The 20,411-nt window shown below is 36.4% G+C and overlaps 1 protein-coding gene across 2 annotated transcripts; it reads left to right on the top strand.

Moving 5' to 3' along the window:
* Positions 1-15,198: 15,198 nt before the first annotated feature.
* On the top strand, positions 15,199-19,698 carry LOC139893410 (probable protein phosphatase 2C 75). Of its 2 annotated transcripts, XM_071876576.1 has the most exons (5): positions 15,199-15,288; positions 15,410-15,808; positions 16,443-16,784; positions 17,912-18,017; positions 19,228-19,698. In XM_071876576.1, exons 2-5 carry the CDS (start codon positions 15,437-15,439, stop codon positions 19,551-19,553), a joined length of 1,146 nt encoding a protein of 381 aa, XP_071732677.1. In that variant the 5' UTR covers positions 15,199-15,288; positions 15,410-15,436; the 3' UTR covers positions 19,554-19,698. The 2 variants fall into 2 exon arrangements, with proteins under 2 accessions (XP_071732677.1, XP_071732676.1); XM_071876575.1 differs by lacking the exon at positions 15,199-15,288 and having other exon boundaries at positions 15,336-15,808.
* Positions 19,699-20,411: the final 713 nt, after the last annotated feature.

Below are 20,411 nucleotides of genomic sequence, written 5' to 3'. Positions count from 1 at the left end.
ATATCATGATAATATAATAATTTAAAATCTCATTTGATATTATAAACATTGGGTTAACAACATTTAACAAGATCGTTAACCTAAAGGTTTCAAAACAACACTTACATGTAACGACTAACGATGACTTAACGACTCAGTTAAAATGTATATACATGTAGTGTTTTAATATGTATTTATACACTTTTGAGAGACTTCAATACACTTATCAAAATACTTCTACTTAACAAAAATGCTTACAATTACATCCTCGTTCAGTTTCATCAACAATTCTACTCGTATGCACCCGTATTCGTACTCGTACAATACACAGCTTTTAGATGTATGTACTATTGGTATATACACTCCAATGATCAGCTCTTAGCAGCCCATGTGAGTCACCTAACACATGTGGGAACCATCATTTGGCAACTAGCATGAAATATCTCATAAAATTACAAAAATATGAGTAATCATTCATGACTTATTTACATGAAAACAAAATTACATATCCTTTATATCTAATCCATACACCAACGACCAAAAACACCTACAAACACTTTCATTCTTCAATTTTCTTCATCTAATTGATCTCTCTCAAGTTCTATCTTCAAGTTCTAAGTGTTCTTCATAAATTCCAAAAGTTCTAGTTTCATAAAATCAAGAATACTTTCAAGTTTGCTAGCTCACTTCCAATCTTGTAAGGTGATCATCCAACCTCAATAAATCTTTGTTTCTTACAGTAGGTTATCATTCTAATACAAGGTAATAATCATATTCAAACTTTGGTTCAATTTCTATAACTATAACAATCTTATTTCAAGTGATGATCTTACTTGAACTTGTTTTCGTGTCATGATTCTGCTTCAAGAACTTCGAGCCATCCAAGGATCCATTGAAGCTAGATCCATTTTTTTCTTTTCCAGTAGGTTTATCCAAGGAAATTAAGGTAGTAATGATGTTCATAACATCATTCGATACATACATATAAAGCTATCTTATTCGAAGGTTTAAACTTGTAATCACTAGAACATATTTTAGTTAATTCTAAACTTGTTCGCAAACAAAAGTTAATCCTTCTAACTTGAATTTTAAAATCAACTAAACACATGTTCTATATCTATATGATATGCTAACTTAATGATTTAAAACCTGGAAACACGAAAAACACCGTAAAACCGGATTTACGCCGTCGTAGTAACACCACGGGCTGTTTTGGGTTAGTTAATTAAAAACTATGATAAACTTTGATTTAAAAGTTGTTATTCTGAGAAAATGATTTTTATTATGAACATGAAACTATATCCAAAAATTATGATTAAACTCAAAGTGGAAGTATGTTTTCTAAAATGGTCATCTAGACGTCGTTCTTTCGACTGAAATGACTACCTTTACAAAAACGACTTGTAACTTATTTTTCCGACTATAAACCTATACTTTTCTGTTTAGATTCATAAAATAGAGTTCAATATGAAACCATAGCAATTTGATTCACTCAAAACGGATTTAAAATGAAGAAGTTATGGGTAAAACAAGATTGGATAATTTTTCTCATTTTAGCTACGTGAAAATTGGTAACAAATCTATTCCAACCATAACTTAATCAACTTGTATTGTATATTATGTAATCTTGAGATACCATAGACACGTATACAATGTTTCGACCTATCATGTCGACACATCTATATATATTTCGGAACAACCATAGACACTCTATATGTGAATGTTGGAGTTAGCTATACAGGGTTGAGGTTGATTCCAAAATATATATAGTTTGAGTTGTGATCAATACTGAGATACGTATACACTGGGTCGTGGATTGATTCAAGATAATATTTATCGATTTATTTCTGTACATCTAACTGTGGACAACTAGTTGTAGGTTACTAACGAGGACAGCTGACTTAATAAACTTAAAACATCAAAATATATTAAAAGTGTTGTAAATATATTTTGAACATACTTTGATATATATGTATATATTGTTATAGGTTCGTGAATCAACCAGTGGCCAAGTCTTACTTCCCGACGAAGTAAAAATCTGTGAAAGTGAGTTATAGTCCCACTTTTAAAATCTAATATTTTTGGGATGAGAATACATGCAGGTTTTATAAATGATTTACAAAATAGACACAAGTACGTGAAACTACATTCTATGGTTGAATTATCGAAATCGAATATGCCCCTTTTTATTAAGTCTGGTAATCTAAGAATTAGGGAACAGACACCCTAATTGACGCGAATCCTAAAGATAGATCTATTGGGCCTAACAAACCCCATCCAAAGTACCGGATGCTTTAGTACTTCGAAATTTATATCATATCCGAAGGGTGTCCCGGAATGATGGGGATATTCTTATAAATATGCATCTTGTTAATGTCGGTTACCAGGTGTTCACCATATGAATGATTTTTATCTCTATGTATGGGATGTGTATTGAAATATGAAATCTTGTGGTCTATTATTATGATTTGATATATATAGGTTAAACCTATAACTCACCAACATTTTTGTTGACGTTTTAAGCATGTTTATTCTCAGGTGATTATTAAGAGCTTCCGCTGTTGCATACTTAAATAAGGACGAGATTTGGAGTCCATGCTTGTATGATATTGTGTAAAAACTGCATTTAAGAAACTTATTTTGTTGTAACATATTTGTATTGTAAACCATTATGTAATGGTCGTGTGTAAACAGGATATTTTAGATTATCATTATTTGATAATCTACGTAAAGCTTTTTAAAACCTTTATCTATGAAATAAAGGTTATGGTTTGTTTTAAAAATGAATGCAGTCTTTGAAAAATGTCTCATATAGAGGTCAAAACCTCGCAACGAAATCAATTAATATGGAACGTTTTTAATCAATAAGAACGGGACATTTCAGTTGGTATCCGAGCGTTGGTCTTAGAGAACCAGAATTTTGCATTAGTGTGTCTTATCGAGTTTGTTAGGATGCATTAGTGAGTCTGGACTTTGACCGTGTTTATTTGAAAAATGATTTCTTAACAAATTTTGTTGGAAACTATATATTTTTAACATGTGAATATTATGTGATATATTAATCTCTTAACGCGTTTGATATTATGTGATAGATGTCTACCTCTAGAACAAGTCCCATTGACTCACCTAATAATAATGAAGAGTCAAATGTAAATTGGAATGATTCGTGGACTGATTCACAAGTTCCCGAAGAGGAACCGGAAGAAGAGTTGGAACCGGAAGAAGAATCGGAACCGGAAGAAGAATCGGAACCGGATGAAGAAATAGAACCGGTGGGGGAAATAATAAAACGGTTAAGTAAAAGAAAATCCTCAACCAACCGACCAAGGTTAATTAATGTCAATGGTGTTTCCGCCAAGGAAGCAAAATATTGGGAGGATTACCAATTCTCCGATGAATCGGATTCCGACGAGAATTCCGATGATGTTATAGAAATTACCCCAACTGAATTTAAAAAGGCAAAAGAAAATAATAAGGTAAAGGGCATAAAAATAGAGAAATCTAATTCCAACCCCGATGAACTTTATATGTATCGTCAACGCCCGAAGTCCTTAAGTTGTAACAATGACCCGGGAACCTCTAAACCACTAGGTTTTTCTAAACCAATGTGGACAACGACGGCTCGTATTAGGGGAACATCATATATCCCTAGAAACTTGGCAAAACGAACCAAAACCGAAGAAGAAGAAACGAGCGAGTCGGAATAAGATAGTTGTATTCGTGTGGTGTAATATATGTAATATAGTGTTCTTATGCTTTATGATATATGTAAAAATTGCTTGTATTAATAAGTATTTTTTTATGAATCTAACTCTTGTCTATTTTACAGTTTAAAAACACAAAATGGATAGACAACCCAATATTTTAAGAGACCTACCCGGAGACATGATTGATGAAATCTTGTCTAGAGTCGGCCAGAATTCTTCGGCACAACTATTTAAGGCGAGATCAGTTTGTAAGACATTCGAAGAACGTTCCAAGAATGTCTTGGTTTATAAGAGACTTTCGTTTGAAAGATGGGGGATATCACATTGGGAAACCCATAAGTTACGATGTGTTTACTTTGACGCATATATTGCGGGGAACCCAAATGCTATTTTACGCAACGGGTTAAGAAATTATTTTGACTCAATATATCCGAATATTGGACTTCGTGATTTAGAAAAACCGGCTAACATGCAACATAAAGAAGCATGTTATGCTTACGGATTAGTAATGTTCGCTTCTCACCAAAGTGAGAACAAGAACATCGGGCTACAACTATTAAACAAAACGTTTCCACAAGTGACGGAGTCGGTAATTGGGGTAAGAAATGAGGTTTTTAGATTATTACGGGACTGTTGGACATTACGTAACCCTCGTCCCTTTGATGACGTTACAACACGCTGTCTTATCAACGGCCATAACGGTTATGTTGCACAAGACCAAGGATGGGAAGTAGTCCTAGTAAAACCAGAATGCATGACTTGTTTCTGGACGTATGAATTACGTGTCTTTATTGCCTTTGCTGAACGACTTGTGTACTAGCTAGAATTGTCTTCACAACTATCTTGTATCAAAGTTATTGTGTGCTATATTTCATGCTTTATGAAAAATAAGCGGTATTGTAAGTTTGTAAAATATTGTATAAAAGTTTGAACGCGAAATATTATTATAATCAGTTTTTCATATAGAATTGTAGTAGTTGAATTGTATATTAGCTACTAAGTATGAACTTAACGGGTAGGTACTACCCGAATTTAAACTTATAAAACGCTAATATGAAGAAAAAGCTTTTATAAATGAGTTCATATTATGCTACGAAATACTATTAACTACTCTTAATATTCTGTATGATTAACTTGTTCCATTTAACTATTTTGAAGGAAATGGCACCGACTACTCGACACACCGTGAATATGAATGAAGAGGAATTCCGTACTTTTCTAGCTTCAAACATAGCCGCAGTACAGGCTGCGCTACATACCAACAATAACCTTGGATCTAGCAGTACAGGAAATTGTGTAGGATGCACCTACAAAGAATTCACTGCCTGCAAACCTTTGGAATTTGATGGAACTGAAGGACCGATCGGATTGAAACGGTGGACCGAGAAGGTCGAATCGGTATTTGCCATAAGTAAGTGTACTGAAGAGGACAAAGTAAAGTACGCTACGCATACCTTCACAGGTTCTGCGTTAACATGGTGGAATACCTATCTAGAGCAAGTGGGACAAGACGATGCGTACGCACTACCGTGGTCAGCATTCAAGCACTTGATGAATGAGAAGTACCGTCCCAGAACCGAGGTCAATAAGCTCAAGACAGAACTTAGAGGGTTACGAACCCAAGGATTTGATATTACCATGTACGAAAGACGATTCACAGAATTGTGCCTATTGTGTCCGGGAGCATTCGAAGATGAGGAAGAGAAGATCGACGCGTTTGTGAAAGGATTACCGGAAAGAATCCAAGAAGATATAAGTTCACACGAGCCCGCCTCCATACAACAGGCATGTAGAATGGCTCACAAACTTGTGAACCAAATTGAAGAAAGAATTAAAGAACAGACTGCTGAAGAGGCCAATGTGAAGCAAGTCAAAAGAAAGTGGGAGGAAAACGGTGATAAGAATCACCAATACAACAACAACAACAATTACAACAATAATCGCAACAATTATCCCAACAATCGCAACATCAATCGCAACTACAACAAACGGCCCAACAACAACAACAACAACAACAGCAACTACAACAATCATCCCAACAACAATAATAACCGCAACAACAACAACAATCAGAAGCAGCTATGCCAAAGGTGTGAAAAGAATCACTCGGGGTTCTGCACCAAATTTTGCAACAAGTGTAAAAGAAATGGTCATAGCGCGGCGAATTGTGAGGTCCACGGACCAGGGGTTAATAGAACGAAAGGAACAAATGGTGTCGGAACGAGTAATGGCGGAGCAAGTAGTGTCGGAGCAAGTTATGCCAATGTAGTTTGTTATAAATGTGGAAAACCAGGCCACATTATTAGAAATTGCCCGAACCAGGAGAACACGAATGGACAAGGCCGTGGAAGAGTTTTCAATATTAATGCGGCAGAGGCACAGGAAGACCCGGAGCTTGTTACGGGTACGTTTCTTATTGACAATAAATCTGCTTACGTTTTATTTGATTCGGGTGCGGATAGAAGCTATATGAGTAGAGATTTTTGTGCTAAATTAAGTTGTCCATTGACGCCTTTGGATAGTAAATTTTTACTCGAATTAGCAAATGGTAAATTAATTTCAGCAGATAATATATGTCGGAATCGAGAAATTAAACTGGTTAGCGAAACATTTAAGATTGATTTGATACCAGTAGAGTTAGGGAGTTTTGATGTGATAATCGGTATGGACTGGTTGAAAGAAGTGAAAGCGGAGATCGTTTGTTACAAAAATGCAATTCGCATTATACGAGAAAAAGGAAAACCCTTAATGGTGTACGGAGAAAAGGGCAACACGAAGCTACATCTTATTAGTAATTTGAAGGCACAAAAACTAATAAGAAAAGGTTGCTATACTGTTCTAGCACACGTCGAGAAAGTACAAACTGAAGAAAAGAGCATCAATGATGTTCCCGTCGCAAAAGAATTTCCTGATGTATTTCCGAAAGAATTACCGGGATTACCCCCACATCGATCCGTTGAATTTCAAATAGATCTTGTACCAGGAGCTGCACCAATAGCTCGTGCTCCTTACAGGCTCGCACCCAGCGAGATGAAAGAACTACAAAGCCAATTACAAGAACTTTTAGAGCGTGGTTTCATTCGACCAAGCACATCACCGTGGGGAGCTCCTGTTTTGTTTGTCAAGAAGAAAGATGGTACATTCAGGTTGTGTATCGACTACCGAGAGTTGAACAAACTTACCATCAAGAACCACTACCCACTACCGAGAATCGATGACTTATTTGATCAACTACAAGGCTCGTCTGTTTATTCAAAGATTGACTTACGTTTCGGGTATCATCAAATGCGGGTGAAAGAAGATGATATTCCAAAGACTGCTTTCAGAACACGTTACGGTCATTACGAGTTTATGGTCATGCCGTTTGGTTTAACTAATGCACCAGCTGTGTTCATGGACCTTATGAACCGAGTGTGTGGACCATACCTTGACAAGTTTGTCATTGTTTTCATTGATGACATACTTATTTACTCAAAGAATGACCAAGAACACGGTGAACATTTGAGAAAGGTGTTAGAAGTATTGAGGAAGGAAGAATTGTACGCTAAGTTTTCAAAGTGTGCATTTTGGTTGGAAGAAGTTCAATTCCTCGGTCACATAGTGAACAAAGAAGGTATTAAGGTGGATCCGGCAAAGATAGAAACTGTTGAAAAGTGGGAAACCCCGAAAACTCCGAAACACATACGCCAGTTTTTAGGACTAGCTGGTTACTACAGAAGGTTCATCCAAGACTTTTCCAGAATAGCAAAACCCTTGACTGCATTAACGCATAAAGGGAAGAAATTTGAATGGAATGATGAACAAGAGAAAGCGTTTCAGTTATTGAAGAAAAAGCTAACTACGGCACCTATATTGTCATTGCCTGAAGGGAATGATGATTTTGTGATTTATTGTGATGCATCAAAGCAAGGTCTCGGTTGTGTATTAATGCAACGAACGAAGGTGATTGCTTATGCGTCTAGACAATTAAAGATTCACGAACAAAATTATACGACGCATGATTTGGAATTAGGCGCGGTTGTTTTTGCATTAAAGACTTGGAGGCACTACTTATATGGGGTCAAAAGTATTATATATACCGACCACAAAAGTCTTCAACACATATTTAATCAGAAACAACTGAATATGAGGCAGCGTAGGTGGATTGAATTATTGAATGATTACGACTTTGAGATTCGTTACCACCCGGGGAAGGCAAATGTGGTAGCCGATGCCTTGAGCAGGAAGGACAGAGAACCCATTCGAGTAAAATCTATGAATATAATGATTCATAATAACATTACTACTCAAATAAAGGAGGCGCAACAAGGAGTTTTAAAAGAGGGAAATTTAAAGGATGAAATACCCAAAGGATCGGAGAAGCATCTTAATATTCGGGAAGACGGAACCCGGTATAGGGCTGAAAGGATTTGGGTACCAAAATTTGGAGATATGAGAGAAATGGTACTTAGAGAAGCTCATAAAACCAGATACTCAATACATCCTGGAACGGGGAAGATGTACAAGGATCTCAAGAAACATTTTTGGTGGCCGGGTATGAAAGCCGATGTTGCTAAATACGTAGGAGAATGTTTGACGTGTTCTAAGGTCAAAGCTGAGCATCAGAAACCATCAGGTCTACTTCAACAACCCGAAATCCCGGAATGGAAATGGGAAAACATTACCATGGATTTCATCACTAAATTGCCAAGGACTGCAAGTGGTTTTGATACTATTTGGGTAATAGTTGACCGTCTCACCAAATCAGCACACTTCTTGCCAATAAGAGAAGATGACAAGATGGAGAAGTTAGCACGACTGTATTTGAAGGAAGTCATCTCCAGACATGGAATACCAATCTCTATTATCTCTGATAGGGATGGCAGATTTATTTCAAGATTCTGGCAGACATTACAGCAAGCATTAGGAACTCGTCTAGACATGAGTACTGCCTATCATCCACAAACTGATGGGCAGAGCGAAAGGACGATACAAACGCTTGAAGACATGCTACGAGCATGTGTTATTGATTTCGGAAACAGTTGGGATCGACATCTACCGTTAGCAGAATTTTCCTACAACAACAGCTACCATTCAAGCATTGAGATGGCGCCGTTTGAAGCACTTTATGGTAGAAAGTGCAGGTCTCCGATTTGTTGGAGTGAAGTGGGGGATAGACAGATTACGGGTCCGGAGATTATACAAGAAACTACCGAGAAGATCATCCAAATTCAACAACGGTTGAAAACCGCCCAAAGTCGACAAAAGAGCTACGCTGACATTAAAAGAAAAGATATAGAATTTGAAATTGGAGAGATGGTCATGCTTAAAGTTGCACCTTGGAAAGGCGTTGTTCGATTTGGTAAACGAGGGAAATTAAATCCAAGGTATATTGGACCATTCAAGATTATTGATCGTGTCGGACCAGTAGCTTACCGACTAGAGTTACCTCAACAACTCGCGGCTGTACATAACACTTTCCACGTCTCGAATTTAAAGAAATATTTTGCTAAAGAAGATCTCACTATTCCGTTAGATGAAATCCAAATCAACGAAAAACTTCAATTCATCGAAGAACCCGTCGAAATAATGGATCGTGAGGTTAAAAGACTTAAGCAAAACAAGATACCAATTGTTAAGGTTCGATGGAATGCTTGTAGAGGACCCGAGTTCACCTGGGAGCGTGAAGATCAGATGAAGAAGAAATACCCGCATCTATTTCCAGAAGATTCGTCAACACCTTCAACAGCTTAAAATTTCGGGACGAAATTTATTTAACGGGTAGGTACTGTAGTGACCCGAACTTTTCCATGTTTATATATATTAATTGAGATTGATATTTACATGATTAAATGTTTCCAACATGTTAAGCAATCAAACTTGTTAAGACTTGATTAATTGAAATATGTTTCATATAGACAATTGACCACCCAAGTTGATCGGTGATTCACGAACGTTAAAACTTGTAAAAACTATATGATGACATATAAATGGATATATATATAGTTAACATGATACTATGATAAGAAAACATATCATAAAGTATATTAACAATGAACTACATATGTAAAAACAAGACTACTAACTTAATGATTTTTAAACGAGACATATATGTAACGATTATCGTTGTAAAGACATTTAATGTATATATATCATATTAAGAGATATTCATACATGATAATATCATGATAATATAATAATTTAAAATCTCATTTGATATTATAAACATTGGGTTAACAACATTTAACAAGATCGTTAACCTAAAGGTTTCAAAACAACACTTACATGTAACGACTAACGATGACTTAACGACTCAGTTAAAATGTATATACATGTAGTGTTTTAATATGTATTTATACACTTTTGAGAGACTTCAATACACTTATCAAAATACTTCTACTTAACAAAAATGCTTACAATTACATCCTCGTTCAGTTTCATCAACAATTCTACTCGTATGCACCCGTATTCGTACTCGTACAATACACAGCTTTTAGATGTATGTACTATTGGTATATACACTCCAATGATCAGCTCTTAGCAGCCCATGTGAGTCACCTAACACATGTGGGAACCATCATTTGGCAACTAGCATGAAATATCTCATAAAATTACAAAAATATGAGTAATCATTCATGACTTATTTACATGAAAACAAAATTACATATCCTTTATATCTAATCCATACATCAACGACCAAAAACACCTAAAAACACTTTCATTCTTCAATTTTCTTCATCTAATTGATCTCTCTCAAGTTCTATCTTCAAGTTCTAAGTGTTCTTCATAAATTCCAAAAGTTCTAGTTTCATAAAATCAAGAATACTTTCAAGTTTGCTAGCTCACTTCCAATCTTGTAAGGTGATCATCCAACCTCAAGAAATCTTTGTTTCTTACAGTAGGTTATCATTCTAATACAAGGTAATAATCATATTCAAACTTTGGTTCAATTTCTATAACTATAACAATCTTATTTCAAGTGATGATCTTACTTGAACTTGTTTTCGTGTCATGATTCTGCTTCAAGAACTTCGAGCCATCCAAGGATCCATTGAAGCTAGATCCATTTTTTTCTTTTCCAGTAGGTTTATCCAAGGAAATTAAGGTAGTAATGATGTTCATAACATCATTCGATTCATACATATAAAGCTATCTTATTCAAAGGTTTAAACTTGTAATCACTAGAACATAGTTTAGTTAATTCTAAACTTGTTAGCAAACAAAAGTTAATCCTTCTAACTTGACTTTTAAAATCAACTAAACACATGTTCTATATCTATATGATATGCTAACTTAATGATTTAAAACCTGGAAACACGAAAAACACCGTAAAACCGGATTTACGCCGTCGTAGTAACACCACGGGCTGTTTTGGGTTAGTTAATTAAAAACTATGATAAAATTTGATTTAAAAGTTGTTATTTTGAGAAAATGATTTTTATTATAAACATGAAACTATATCCAAAAATTATGATTAAACTCAAAGTGGAAGTATGTTTTCTAAAATGGTCATCTAGACGTCGTTCTTTCGACTGAAATGACTACCTTTACAAAAACGACTTGTAACTTATTTTTCCGACTATAAACCTATACTTTTCTGTTTAGATTCATAAAATAGAGTTCAATATGAAACCATAGCAATTTGATTCACTCAAAACGGATTTAAAATGAAGAAGTTATGGGTAAAACAAGATTGGATAATTTTTCTCATTTTAGCTACGTGAAAATTGGTAACAAATCTATTCCAACCATAACTTAATCAACTTGTATTGTATATTATGTAATCTTGAGATACCATAGACACGTATACAATTTTTCGACCTATCATGTCGACACATCTATATATATTTCGGAACAACCATAGACACTCTATATGTGAATGTTGGAGTTAGCTATACAGGGTTGAGGTTGATTCCAAAATATATATAGTTTGAGTTGTGATCAATACTGAGATACGTATACACTGGGTCGTGGATTGATTCAAGATAATATTTATCGATTTATTTCTGTACATCTAACTGTGGACAACTAGTTGTAGGTTACTAACGAGGACAGCTGACTTAATAAACTTAAAACATCAAAATATATTAAAAGTGTTGTAAATATATTTTGAACATACTTTGATATATATGTATATATTGTTATAGGTTCGTGAATCAACCAGTGGCCAAGTCTTACTTCCCGACGAAGTAAAAATCTGTGAAAGTGAGTTATAGTCCCACTTTTAAAATCTAATATTTTTGGGATGAGAATACATGCAGGTTTTATAAATGATTTACAAAATAGACACAAGTACGTGAAACTACATTCTATGGTTGAATTATCGAAATCGAATATGCCCCTTTTTATTAAGTCTGGTAATCTAAGAATTAGGGAACAGACACCCTAATTGACGCGAATCCTAAAGATAGATCTATTGGGCCTAACAAACCCCATCCAAAGTACCGGATGCTTTAGTACTTCGAAATTTATATCATATCCGAAGGGTGTCCCGGAATGATGGGGATATTCTTATAAATATGCATCTTGTTAATGTCGGTTACCAGGTGTTCACCATATGAATGATTTTTATCTCTATGTATGGGATGTGTATTGAAATATGAAATCTTGTGGTCTATTATTATGATTTGATATATATAGGTTAAACCTATAACTCACCAACATTTTTGTTGACGTTTTAAGCATGTTTATTCTCAGGTGATTATTAAGAGCTTCCGCTGTCGCATACTTAAATAAGGACGAGATTTGGAGTCCATGCTTGTATGATATTGTGTAAAAACTGCATTTAAGAAACTTATTTTGTTGTAACATATTTGTATTGTAAACCATTATGTAATGGTCGTGTGTAAACAGGATATTTTAGATTATCATTATTTGATAATCTACGTAAAGCTTTTTAAAACCTTTATCTATGAAATAAAGGTTATGGTTTGTTTTAAAAATGAATGCAGTCTTTGAAAAATGTCTCATATAGAGGTCAAAACCTCGCAACGAAATCAATTAATATGGAACGTTTTTAATCAATAAGAACGGGACATTTCATCACCCATCCTGGTAGTGCCCTTGACTGAGCACGCTTAACTGCAGAGTTCTCATGAGATCTGATGTGCTTGTGGTCCCAAAACGCGTCATGCTAGGAAAGGTCTCTACACCCTTACAAGGCATGCTTCGTTCCCCTCTCCAACCGATGTGGGACGGATGTAACACAGATGTTACAATCCTCCCCCCTAATGGGACACAGCGTCCTCTCTGTGCACGTTTGATCCGGGGCCTGGCTCTGATACCATCTGTAACACCCCAGGTTAACGTTCCCCATAGCATGATATTGTCCGCTTTGCAGAGATAGGGACGTACCCTTGTCTCCCCCGTAGGTTGCTAACGGATTTTTCTTAGCGACCACACACGATGAACACTTTCCCAGGAGGTCACCCATCCTGGTAGTGCCCTTGCCTGAGCACGCTTAACTGCAGAGTTCTCATGAGATCTGCTGTGCTTGTGGTCCCAAAACGCGTCATGCTAGGAAAGGTCTCCACACCCTTATAAGGCATGCTTCGTTCCCTCTCCAACCGATGTGGGACGGATGTAACACGGATGTTAAAGGTATGCATTCCGTCAACTTTCGATGTAATGAAAGTTTGTCTTTAAAAAAAAACGAATGCAATGTTTGTAAAATTGTATCTTATAGAAGTCAAGTACCTCGCGATGTAACCAAATGTAATGTATTCGTCCTGATGGATTAGGACGGGTTGTTAGATCTGATACCACTTGTTAGGATTTAGGACCCAAACAAGACAAGTGATTTATCATAATCACTAACCCACGAATGACAAACGAATAATAAAGCATAAAGATAAAGATAAAGATAAACGACACGGGATTTAACGTGGTTATATCCCAACTCCAAAACACGGAGAAGGGTTTACTCCACGGGCGCAAATCAGAGATTTTTTCAAAATAAATTTCGTGCACATATTGTATGAGTTACATAGGGTGTTTATATAGGAAAATCTAAACAAAGAAACAACTTAATGAGCAAGAAAACATGATTCTGGAAGTTTCCTCCCGTCAGAACCATTTTCGCGACCGCAACGAAATTCTGGTGGTCGCGAGTTTTGTTTTCTCAGCAGACTCTTTCATACTTGCGACCACAACTTTAAACTCCCGGTCACAAGTTTCACAGATTCAGCAAACCTTCTTTAATTCGAACTTCGCACTCCAACAATGTTTTCATCAAAAGTAAACACGTTTACACTTCAGGATACCTCATAAACATAACCTGAATCTCAGAAATAAAAAATAAACATTAAACATGAAGGTTCTTGAACCAAAACTAGAAAACACAAAAGTATCTTTAACGCCTCGATCGCTATAGACTAAGCCGAATCAACAAGAGCTTGGTTGTAACCAGCCGTTATACATATTTGTTGTTCCAGTACGCGGATCTTTATACAACAACGAGCATGATCAATTAAAGACGGAAGAGTAAACATGATAAACCAAATTTAATCGATATTATTAATATACAACCGTCACGAGACAAAATAGTAGGTAATAAAGCAAATTGCCCACTGTTTTCAAATTTGTCATTTTCAAATGACTGTCTCATTTCATTTTTTGTATTTCACTCTCCCCCATAAGAAGTTTGTAAAAAGGCTAAGTTTTTTGGTCAAGATTACAATCTCGATTTATACAATGAAATATCACCACACAATAACGAATTGAGGTTTCTAGACTCTTAACCCTAACTAACACATGGAACATGTATTTATAGGCTTGCAGACCTATTCGTAAGAACGAGATTTGGTCCATACAAATGAGTCCGCTATTTGTACGGATAACATTGTGCTCAAACAAGATCTTTATTTATGTGAATGAGACTATCGTTCGTAGGAATGAAGTTTTCTTCTACATATGTTTATGAAAATAATGAGTTTTACACGTCTACATCTAATTAGGTCATCTAATTAGGTGTATAACATATATAATAAATATTTTCAAACTATTCATCCGGGTCCGGCTACAACCATAAAAAATACGCATCAACAGATTATCCACGTTTAAAAAATTTAGCGACTGATTTACAAAAAGGGAGCTGATTCGTACACCACCATTTTTAGCCATACACCACTAAACGTGTATCAGACAGTTGTACAGTACAGTACTTTAAAGCACAACTAGTGGTGTATGGCTAAAATTTGGTGGTGTACGAATCATCACCCTTACAAAAAACAGTACAAACTACACGAACACGCCCAATTGTTTCTAGAAGATTTAATTAATGATCATTTGTATCTGTAGGCTAGGGCTGAAGAAACTAATGTGGGACCGACTGGTTTATCAAAATTCCATCGACGTGGCATTATAGGCCCACATGTGACTCTTGACCTTGACTTCACTCACAATTCATCCGACACGTGTCACCCACCAATCCCACCATTTTCCAACACAAAACGATACATTCACCTCCGCTGAAACTCAAACTCTCAAATATTCCACGTGTCAGTATCCTAAAACCCCAAAGTCGGTTATCGGTCAGTTTGGTCAATTATGGCCACCCCTGCCCCCTCACCCGGCTCTCTCAAAATCATCCACGAGTTCAGTTCACTATATCCAAACGACACCTGTATGTATTTCACTCTAATTTCAATTTTCAATTTAATTTCATTTTTATCGAAATGAATAATGATTAATGAATAATGTGTTGCATTTTTTTTTCTTCATATTATTGGTGATTGGAAATGAAGCGGATTTACGGTAACCGTAAAAGTGTGATGGTGAGTGAAGAAGATGAAGATTCTGCGGTTAAATGCCGCGAACGACGTCGTCGAAGGATGGCGATGAGACGTATGGCTACAGTTACTACTGCCGGTTCATCCGGTTCGGCCGGAGACGAAACTCGGAAACATTTGGCGAAAATCGATAACCCTACGACGTCGTCGTCGACTACGGCGACGGCGATTATGAGTTTGATTAGTATCATGGAGACGCCACCGCCGCCGGAGTACGGAGTGATGTCGGTGATTGGTCGGCAGAGAGAAATGGAAGATGAAGTTTTTGTTACAACGAATTTATGTCGGCCGGAAGTTAACGGTTTTCGACCGGTGCATTTCTTTGCTGTTTTTGATGGTCATGGCGGACGTCATGTAATTCTTGATTCTCTTATTTACTTTACTACTTTAATTTGCATTTTTAAATTGGTACGTAGTGATTGATTTATTTATTTAAACAAGTTAGGAAACAACTTTTTACTCCTATATGATTTTGTTGTTATATATGTTGTCACATATAAATTGATATTGACTTCAAGCATAATTGCATAAATTCGTAACAAATTAGTACTCTATTAATATTAGATTAACGGACCTAAGCACATAATCGGACTTTAGTGGTAATAATAATTTATAGTCTAATACAAAGTAACAAACTTTGTACTTTTAGTTTAGAAGGACATATAGGCCATATAAATTTTCTTTTCGTTCGCAGAGAAAATCTCTTTAGCGATAATCACATTGGTTCATACTAGCGAGTAAAACCCTAGGTAGGTACGAGCCCCGAGCGATGAGACCCGTAACTGGTGAATTGCACGCATATGTGCCGCCTCCGGTCAAGAGCCCATTTTTAATTCAATCATGGGTGTTACCAAGACCCAAGATTCGAACATGGGTCCCCTGTTTCACAGGGAACTCGGCCACTAGACTATGCCCAAGTGGTTATAGGTCATATAATTTGTATAAAAACATAAATGAATTTGCGTTTGATTAGTGAATTATGGAGTAGGTATCTGCATTGTGTAAAGACAATATGCATGTTATTATGGAGGAAGAGTTGATGAGAGTGAAGGTGATCGGAGAAGAACCAAATGGTGGCGGCGAGTTGTGGAGGACAGCGATAAATCGGTGTTTTCGTAGGATGGATGAGATGGCGTTGAGATTGTGTTTGTGTGGTGGATTGGGTACTAGTTCAAATATATGTAGATGTAATCCGCAGTTGTCGTTCATGGGGTCCACTGCGGTGGTGTCAATTTTGACAAAGGAGTTTATATTTGTGGCCAACTGTGGTGACTCACGTGCAGTTCTATGCCGCAACGGAAGGCCAATGCCGCTTTCGGTCGATCATAAGGTATATATTTTCTTATGATCAATGTTGTAACTGATCGTTAATTAATGTTTGGCCCGATGGAGCGTTTAGGAGTGAAATTATCAAATGCTTTTTAGCCCAATAGTATGTTTATTTAAGTCACAAATATGTTTTTTCGATCGTGAAATTTTATGATATTACCATTGACTTGCAAGTTACTACTGACGAGATATAGAATACTTCACTAACTATAACAAGTTGCTACTGAATATTATTGGACCCCTTTTTTTAACGGACTTTCTTAACATGTTGAGATGCGCTTCAAATAACTAAGGTGCTTGTTTTTAAGATACTTGTAAATGGTTCTGTTTCCTGTCTTAAAAAGAATGTTGTTTATGGTAGTTTCAATCTTCTGGTATTGTAGTGTTGAATATGTTTTTTTTCTTCGAATGACAATATCAGCATCACCTAGAGGGGACTATCCACATTCTCGATCATATGCCACCTATACACACGTTAGGAGGAAACCCAATTCGCGACGATGTTGGCAGTACCATCGAAAGTTGGGAAAATCCCGAGACCTTTCCAAATCGCATTGATGTTGACAGTACCATCAAAGGGTGGAAACTCCCGGCCTGTAGTGAGAATCGAACCTGCCAACGCAGTACCGCAAGTTGGACCCTGCCCCATACCACTCAAGGCATAACTTCGGTTGGTTGTAGTGTTGAATATGTTCATCACTTGGAACATTGACTTGTTGATTTCATTTATGAATGTCAGGGGCAATGTAGGACCTTAGTGTTCACATTTCCTTTGACATAATAATAATAATAATTAAAAAGATGGTGTAGGCAGTTGGTCGGATATTTACATCAAGTAATTGGAACTTTTTTGTGATTTCTTCGAGATCCAATTGAACTTAAAACAATAATATGTAACTATCACCGTAGTGGCTTAGTGGTAAAACATCGTAGAGATGGTCAATGGTTGGAAACCTTCACTGAGATACCCTAGTTAGGGTAGATGTATTCTCGGAGAATTCAATTTCGAAATCATTGAATCACTGACTTGATATTGATAACCAAGCTGACTCTAATATTTTTAAATTTAGATAATTTTTAGATGATTGAATTTGCAAATAACATTGATAAACAATGTGTTGTGTGCAGCCTGATAGGGTAGATGAACGTGCAAGAATCGAAGGCTGTGGCGGCCGAATAATGTTTTCCGATGGAGCACGAGTTGAAGGAATCCTTGGCATGTCCCGAGCAATAGGTGATCTAGATCTTACTCGTATTATAAGTTGACATTATTTTCTATATCAGATAATTGGAGAATGTTTGCTAGCTTTAATTAATAGCCAATAGACCTAGGTTACTCTAGCAAATTTTTCATGGTAAGTTAACAAATGAAATTGTCATTTCCAGAATTAAATGGTTCGACGTTTTGTACATTAGCGAACACAAGAATATTATGCTCTTAGATACAATAATTTGATCCTCATCTAATTTGTAAAGTTGTAAAATATTTTCTTAAGCACTGATCTTAAAGAGCATCCCAAAAATTGAAACCGACTGAGAGTATCGGCTTTTGACACAGTGCGTACTTCACCTAAATCGGAAAGCCTATCATGAAATGTTGGGGTGACCTTCACCCCTTTCCCACATCGGTTGGAGAGGCAAAAACAAAGGCCCATATATGTGGCTTGATACCTTTTCCTCACAGGACGCGTTTTAAACCCGTGAGGGCAGTTGAGTCGCTGGTGGCTCGCTGTTTCCAAAGCGGACAATATTCTGTGGTGGTCCTGGCTTCTGTCTCCGTTGCCATCAACTGGTATCAGAGCCGGGGTTACCACACCGATGTTGGGGGGGGGGGGGGGGGATTGTTGGGGTGACCTTCACCCCTTTCCCACATCGGTTGGAGAGGCAAAAACAAAGGCCCATATATGTGGCTTGATACTTTTTCCTCACAGGATGCATTTTAAACCCGTGAGGGCAGTTGAGTCGCTAGTGGCTCGCTGTTCCCAAAGCGGACAATATTCTGTGGTGGTCCTGGCTTCTGTCTCCGTTGCCATCATGAAACACATTATTAAATTTTATAACTTTGTCAGGCACAATGTAAGTTTATGGTTTACATATATGCTTGAATATAACCTGTCCTGTTTTGTTGAGGAATAAAGTACGAAACACAGGGGACGCTAATTTGTAAATGTACTAGTGCTTGTTTGTTTGATACATCGATTTTTAGAATTACAATTTCCTCCGTATATAGATATGCTGATCTGTTTCTTGAAGTTGCGTGATGAGGCAGAGATGTTCCGTCTATGGTATTTCCGTTTCAGTTGTTTAAGTTTAACCTTATTCGCTTTTGATCTGATTTTAAGCGCTAAACAAAAAGTATCTAGCTGCACAATTTTACGAGTGTCTTATATATCTATATGAAACGGATCGTTTGATAGAGTGTATGTTGTCTTTTTGATAAACAGGAGATCGTCTTTTAAAGCAGTGGGTAACATCTGAACCAGAAATTTCGGTGACAAGGCGCGAAACGGAAAATGAATGTTTAATACTAGCTAGTGACGGATTATGGGATGTTTTGTCAAATGAATTAGCGTGCAAAATAGTTCACGAATGTTTTGGAGAAAACGAGAATTCAAGTACCGAGTCCCGGATTGAAGCAGATGAAGGGGCATCGGGGGAGACGTTATACACGTCTAGAAGTGATTTGGCTGCAACGTTACTTGTACGTCTTGCTTTGGGGCGAAGGAGTACAGATAATATAAGCGTCATAGTTATTGATTTGAGGAAATGAAATTACAAAGGAAGATTAGATGTGGACATAAAAGTGTAAATAAGGTTAGGGTGAGAAGAGAATGATATGCACAAATAGACTTTTTTTTAATACTTATATAGTTAAGTTATATGTTAGAATCCTATGCTGCAAATTACATTCTATTGGGTGGTACCATTTTATTTTTATGGTTATGGTTATGGTTATATGGTTATAGCTAGATGCTTTTGGTATGTACATTATTTTGAAATATAGCTAAGTATTTGACTTCTATTTATTTATTTATTTATTTATTTATTTATTTATTTATTTATTTTTGGTATTTTTCTTCGTTTGTGTCTATTATCGCAAGTAAATTGGGTGCATTTTTTAGCACCCTAACCAATGATTTACAGAGCCTTTCCTGTCTAAGGTACAAAAAGACTAAATAGGCAATGGAACGAGAATGGCTGGAATTGCATATTTTCGACTAATGATCATTTTTTTGGTTCAGAAAGCTAGAACTCACATTATAACATTTTTTTTTTAATTGGAACAGTAATTTTTTTCGAACAATTTTACAAATCTAGTTTTTTAAAAGAAAAAAATTATACTAGCAAAACCGGCATTGTGAATGCCGGTTTTCCACTTGTTACACGAAACCGATACTACGAATGTCAGCTTGTGTATACATGGCAACACTTTTCAACCTGTGACCTATGTTTTTGCCACCAGTGATCTAAACCAGCATTCCAAATGCCAGTTTCGTGTGCTCTTCTGACATCTCTGATAATGGCATTTAAAAATATTTCGGTTTGTGCTGAGCATAAATAATTAACTTTTGATGACATTTTCATAAACTTCACTTCACTCACTCACAAATGTTGAACCTTCCGCCGA

The sequence above is a fragment of the Rutidosis leptorrhynchoides genome, chromosome 2 (assembly GCF_046630445.1).
Source record: "Rutidosis leptorrhynchoides isolate AG116_Rl617_1_P2 chromosome 2, CSIRO_AGI_Rlap_v1, whole genome shotgun sequence".
Classification (NCBI taxonomy): domain Eukaryota; kingdom Viridiplantae; phylum Streptophyta; class Magnoliopsida; order Asterales; family Asteraceae; genus Rutidosis; species Rutidosis leptorrhynchoides.
Note: the sequence above shows the minus strand (reverse complement) of the source record. Positions and strands in the feature narration are given on the sequence as shown.